The sequence below is a fragment of the Sinocyclocheilus grahami genome, unplaced genomic scaffold, assembly GCF_001515645.1.
Source record: "Sinocyclocheilus grahami isolate Dianchi unplaced genomic scaffold, SAMN03320097.WGS_v1.1 scaffold593.1, whole genome shotgun sequence".
Classification (NCBI taxonomy): Eukaryota; Metazoa; Chordata; class Actinopteri; order Cypriniformes; family Cyprinidae; genus Sinocyclocheilus; species Sinocyclocheilus grahami.
In genome coordinates this window covers 316,838-323,632 of record NW_015505772.1, presented here as the reverse complement: position 1 = coordinate 323,632, position 6,795 = coordinate 316,838, and the positions used below count along the sequence as shown (strand labels likewise).

General features: G+C 35.9%; 2 protein-coding genes across 2 annotated transcripts in view; both read left to right on the top strand.

The window, feature by feature from the left end:
* Nucleotides 1-1,803, top strand: part of LOC107557214 (short transient receptor potential channel 4-like) — a 15,199-nt gene extending 13,396 nt beyond the window's left edge. Inside the window, exon 6 of the mRNA XM_016240548.1 lies at nucleotides 1,468-1,803. Coding sequence (XP_016096034.1) covers nucleotides 1,468-1,803 — 336 coding nt within the window. The remainder of the gene's footprint in view (nucleotides 1-1,467) is intronic.
* Nucleotides 1,804-1,891: 88 nt separating this feature from the next.
* LOC107557210 (short transient receptor potential channel 4-like) lies at nucleotides 1,892-4,599 on the top strand. The gene is made up of 3 exons (XM_016240545.1): nucleotides 1,892-2,086; nucleotides 2,289-2,483; nucleotides 3,592-4,599. Exons 1-3 carry the CDS (start codon nucleotides 1,892-1,894, stop codon nucleotides 4,126-4,128), a joined length of 927 nt encoding a protein of 308 aa, XP_016096031.1. The 3' UTR covers nucleotides 4,129-4,599.
* The last annotated feature ends 2,196 nt before the right edge of the window (nucleotides 4,600-6,795 follow it).

Here is a 6,795-nt window from a genome sequence, read left to right as displayed (position 1 = left end):
CCTAAAACTGGTCTCTTCAGATTACCACATTTACTCGCATTTCCCATATTGGCTCCTAATATCTTGAGACAATGCCAGAAAAAGATTACCAAGAGTTTTTTGATAGACTAAATGGTTTTTGAATAATGCATCAATGAAATTGGTGGCATAGTTTAGATGTGAATATTGTAATACAGTAACATGAAATCCCCAAATACAAATATCAAAGAAAAAAAACATTAATGAAAAGAAATATAGTACATTAATTTTATAAAAATAAAATTATTATACAATTATGGTCTCCAGTCTGTGTTGACCACAAATAATACAAGTGTACCTACTAAAGGAACAATACCAAGGGGTTAATAAATGTTTAAAAAATTTAATTTAATTTAATACAAAATTTAATTTCAGCACAAATGTTTGCATGCCAAGTAGAAATCTCACTTACTAACCAGTTGAAAGTGCTGCTAACCAGTCCTGGGTTGTGGTCCGCATAACTGTATATTACAGCACAAGCATTTTTGATTGGCTGTGATTTGCATTCAAAACATTTGGAATTTCATTGTGGACAAACTAATTACTTGTCACTGGAAAATGTATTGGGTTGTGCCTGGTTAGTAGGGCTGCACAATAAATCGAAATGAAATCGAAATCGCTATTAGACAGAAGCTGCGATTGTCATGCATATCTTTCAGTGAAGCACGGTACTGTGATCAGTAGTAAATCTCCATCCGAAGGCCAGAGGGCGCTCTCGTGCGGAAACTCCAAATATGCCCCGCAGAAGAAACCCAAGAAATGCCTATAGCGGTTGCTGAATAAACAGACAATTTAAATGCTTATATTGATTCAACGTGACTAATAAACACACCACTACGGCAATTTATGGTTTATCTGAGTTCTTATTATAATTTTCATTATAATAAAGTATATCTATAATGCAATGTTAATCAACAGCCTTTATCACTGCTTAGAATACTATGAAATATGTTGCATGCCTTATTCTGTGTAAGAAGCCACATCATCTCACAGAAGGATTTATTTCAAACACTCGACTGATGTTAAGAAGTGAGTTTGGAGTAAAACCATTTTATTAAATGTGGTATTTTCACATGCTTTCAGATGGAGCAGCATTTACTACACAGAGCCGTAGTTCCCTGAGAAACTACGCAAACAGCTGTCATTATCGCGAACGATTTCTTCGATTTCATAATCGTACGATTATATCGTCTGCGATTTTTTTTGTGTAGCTTGTCAGTGAACTACGGCTCTGTGTAGTAAATGCTGCTCCATCTGAAAGCAGGTGATGGAGATTTACTACTAAACACAGAAGCGTCTTTACTGACAAGATGTGCATGACAATCGCATTTGATTAATTGTGCAGCCCTACTGGTTAGGACAAGATATTCGTCTAGTCTTAACTGGAAAGAGGTTGACCAGAGGTTTGAAATGATGATACTGTAATTCTCAACACTTATCTTTCTGCAGCACTCTGAAAACTATGGGCAGCGGGACTCATGGGAGATGTGGCACCCCACCTTGGTGGGCGAGGCCTTGTTCGCCATTGCTAACATATTTAGCTCCCTACGACTGATTTCACTCTTCACAGCCAACTCGCACCTTGGCCCCCTTCAGATCTCTCTCGGCCGAATGCTGCTGGACATCCTCAAATTCCTCTTCATTTACTGCCTGGTGCTACTCGCATTTGCAAATGGACTCAATCAACTGTATTTCTATTATGAAACTGATGGCGTAGAAATTACTAACAATGTCACATGCAAGGGTATCCGCTGCCCAGTGCAGAACAATGCATTCACCACGTAGGCAATCTCATATCTATAGATTTGATCTTAATTTAGCTTGTTTTGCAGTAAAATAGTGATATTATGTTTTTGGATTTTTTTTTTCCAGCATGTTTGAGACATTGCAGTCATTGTTCTGGTCTATATTTGGTCTTGTTAGCCTGTATGTGACCAATGTTGACGCCAAACACGAATTCACTGAATTTGTTGGAGCCACAATGTTTGGGACCTACAGCATCATCTCTCTGGTGGTGCTTCTTAATATGCTCATTGCTATGATGAATAATTCCTACCAACTTATTGCTGTAAGTGCTGTAAATTATTAGTTTTTTTGGGGGGCACAATTAGAAAATGATACATTTATTTATATATTTTATGTTTTTTTATATCACTTTTTGCCTTGTTAGTTAATTTTATGCCCCTTTGGTGTGACAAATGAATTAAAAAAATTCTTTCCGTTTACTGTTTAATTGGCATATTCAGCTCTTCTCTTTGGTTGTTCCACAGGACCATGCTGATATTGAGTGGAAGTTTGCCAGAACGAAACTTTGGATGAGCTACTTTGAGGAGGGCGGCACGCTGCCTACTCCCTTCAACATCATTCCAAGTCCAAAATCAGCATGGTACCTCATCAGATGGATCAAGACCCACTGCTTCAATATTAAACACAGAAAAAGAACAGAGACGTTTGGATCACTCGGGGTAATAAGCCATTTGCTCTCCTCTTCTGTTTATAATAAATATTCAAATTTGGGTTAGTTCACTTAAACAATTACAATTCTGTCATCAATTATTCACCCTCATGTTTCTGAAGTGCTTTTTCTTCAACAAAAGATGATTTTTATCGGAATGTTTATGCTGCTCATTTCCAGACAGATGGTGATTTATATTGTCAATATACAGAAAGCAAGCATCACCAACCCCATGTCTTGTGAAGTAATACGATTGCTCTGTATGACAAGTAATCTTCCAAATGTTCAAACGAGGCTAAATGATTCAGTGAACAAAATGATTGGAGCTGCTGAGGTTTTCACTGCCTTGTAATATAGCCAATTTTATAAGATTTCTTTTTGGATTTAATTTAATTTAATTTATTTAATATTTTATAACTATATTATTGTTGTAAGCCAAAACTTACAATTTCCATTTCAACATGTTCTAATATTTATATATTTATTCAGCTTATTATATTTAATTTATTATATAGCTTTATTTCATTTAACACCAATTATTTTCTGAGTTTTGGTTTATAATAAAAACACTGCTTATTACACAGCTACTTATCAAACAAAGAAAGAATTTATACATAATAAGTATATAAATAAATGAGTAAAATCTTAACTCCAAATGAATATTTATCTGTAAATATGTGTGTGTGTGTGTGTGTGTGTGTATATATATATATATATATATATATATATTAGTGCAACGATTAATCGTGATTAATCACATCCAAAATAAAAGTTTTTGTAATATGCGTGTGTACTGTGTATACTTATGTATATATAAAGACACACACATACAGTATACATTTTTAAAATATTTACATGTATATATATTTATATTCATATAATTTATATTATATATAAATATATTAAGTATATAAACATAACATATTTTTCCTAAATATATACATGCATATGTGTGTATTTATATATACATAATAAATATACACAGTACACACACATATATCATGTACAAAAAAACTTTTATTTTGGATGCGATTAATTATATTTGACTTTTCTTAAATTGTTTTACATCAACTGTACATTATAGTTTACTGAGCAATGTGTGGTTATTATAACCATAGGAACTTAAACAGGACATCTCAAGCTTCCGTTACGAGGTGATGGGAATGGTGAAGGGCACTAAGATTGGTGTGTCGAACTCAAAAGGGCACACAGGAGCTTCAAACCTAGTGTATCCTGATAACCCTCTAAAGTGCAATTCTACTTCAGCTGGAAGTCAACTAAAAGGCCAAATGAGACTGCAGAACGTCACCACCCCTGTGATCCAGGAGGTCGGACCCAAAACCAACTCCTGGAAGCCTGGCGGCTTAAGCGGCCTAGCGGATGGTTTCATCTCACAAAATATTGTAAGCAATCAAATGAACCGCAAAGGGCCAAACAACCCAGGAGAGATTTACTCTGTGTCAGAAGAAGCTGGTGAATCTGAAAGTGAAGAAAAGGATGATGACGAACAGGGAGAAAACGAGAACCAAAACAATAAAACAGAGAAGGACGGAATAAATGAGACTTTGCAAGAGGATGAAGAAATGTTATATATGCGTTATATGTGTGATGAAGAGATGAAGGAGGAAAACGAATCTGAAGGAAGCAGATTATAACAGCATTCACACTCTGAAAAAGTAACAATCAGATTCCGAATGCTGCAAGATAAAGAGAAAGATGCTGTTCTCCTGAACTCTCTCTTTATCCCAGAAGCAGCTGTGGCGAAGGTCCAGTGCAGGGCGCTGTGTCTGTATGATCTGAACATCAAGTGTTGTTCTGGAGGCTCAGGGATGATTGCCACTTTTAGGAGAATATGGGGTCCAACATTGTCATTCACAGTGATTTACACTCTCAACTGTGTAAATGCTCCTGTAGTTTATCGCTGCTCTGCTCCCCTTTCTGCTGAATCATATATGAAGGAGCAATAGCCGACCCCTTGCTATTCTAGACTTTTCATTCTGCCTTACTCTGTTAGATTTAGCATTTTATGCTATCTGTGGTTCCAACATTAAGAGATGTCATTACCGTCATGCAACCTAATATCTTTAATAAAGGTTACTATGCAAATATTGACAACTTTTTACCTTTTTAGTCACGTTTTGCATTGAGCAAGAGGCAGTTGTATAAAAGAAGGAACTGGATGAAGGGTGTATTTTTATAAACATGGATTAAAGTCCAAAGTAAACACTACATATCGTAAAGTCAGTATGGTACAATGTACTCATGTAATCATGTCTGTTTCCTCCTCCTCTCATTTGTATTCATCCTAAAGAACAAGGAGAACATGGTATTATAGAGTTTGCACAGTACATAGTCCTTTATGCTTCTAAATGTCTTATTCCATCTATCCTTGTTGTTTCCATAACATATTATTGCCTCTTATTGCAGATCATGAATTAATGCACAAATATAAATAAATAAATATATGCTGTACTATGACTCAGTATTATTTGTGAGTATTATTGTGAGTGACTCAGTATATATTTTCATAACCTGAGGGAAAAAAGAAAACCTCACACTGCATTCAAACAGCACAGTGAGAGAGAACTTAAAGCAATAAACGTTATATTAGATTTAAAGTAAATTCTGTTGTGATTCATCTGATTTTGACCCATGGCATGCCATATTTTAACCAGCATCAGGTTATCTACTATACCAATGTAAATGGAGAATCTCTAATGGTTTTACTGTAAATAGGCTCAGACTATTGCAATGCTGCACAGTTTGATGGGGTGGGAACGTTAAACTGGGCAGATTTCACCATCTAATTTGATTCACATTCTCCATCCTTCACCAGGATACAAAGGCCTATCTATAATTTATTTGAATTAGCACCCTAGAGAGTCCAGTGTGCAGCCCAAGGGCACTTGAATGAAGTTTAAAAGAGCAGCGAGTCATTTGCACTGCAGCAAGGGGCAATGTGCTGACACGCTATGCTTTGTGAATGCTAAAATCCAGAACTACTGAGCTGACCTCACAGGGATTTTCAACAGTTACATCACTGAAGAGGGATAGAAAAATACTGAAAATTTTATCTTTGTGTATTCCAGACAGGCTGCCAATCTGTGCATTAGTGGTGAGGATGCTTCAGTGACTCTCTGCAGGTTACCAGTAGGTGACAACAAGCAATTTATATATTAATTCAACTGATTCGTTCAAACACATTGAATCATTCAGGAACAAAATTAACCTTCTGTCTTTATGAGTGAGTCACTGAATCATTCACTCAACCGATTTGTTCAAAAACAGAATTATTCTGGAACAAAAGGCCACTACTGTGTGTTACTTGGAGATGTGCAAAAGCTGATTCTGCTTTGACTTCCTTTGGAAGTATTTTTGTTGGCAGAGGGAAAATAGATGTTTTCTAGATATACCCTAATCACAGCCTGAGTACACTGTGCATAGGGGAGACAGAGCTAGGTGTCACACATAGAACAAAGGTTTATATTTAAGTAACTATACGTTTTTGGCTCAAATGTCAGATTACATAAACATCTCTTTTGATTTCAACAATCTACAATAAAAATTAATCCACAATTTTATACTATGTAGCAGTTGCTACATAAGGTTTGCGTTACGGCCATTGCTATTTGCCGTTCTTGTCATTGGATTTAAATGGAGCCTCTATCGGTCATGGAGATGGGTACTGTGTTCTCTCGCAAAAACTATTTCGTCCTCTGAGTGAACACAAAGTTGGTGATGAATATAAATATTGAAAAACTATATTTCAATGTTTTTGCGAGCGAACACAAAGGTTCTCAGGGGAATGCAAGACTTTTGTGAGTAAAAAAAATAACATTTTGTGAGGGGATGCAAATTTTTTGCTCTATCTCATATTTTTCCACCATCATGCCCTCTTACAACACAAAACTTCCATTACAGTTTTTCTCGATTGCTAAAGCACTATAACCAGGCTTTTGAACTAAAATTTCAAAACCATAACGCCATTTTTCAAAAAGCACACCCATTTTGCTGAACTATAAACACTATTCCCCTGCTTTAACACATGAGTCAGATTTGGTGAACTGTTACTGCAAAACTCTACACACAAATCCCTACATTTCTCAGTGCTTACACCATGTGGTCATTTAGAAAGCACTAGCATTCAATACTGTTCACTCAAGTCAGCACAGCTTGAGCTCAATTAGCAAACAATTACCCAGGTGGAAACACTAAGAGTCAAAATTGAACACACATCAATCAGATCCTTCAATAAATAGATAAAAGTGCCCGAATCAGTTCATTGAGCTTTGGAACAATGGATCCACAGAGAAATTAAGGAA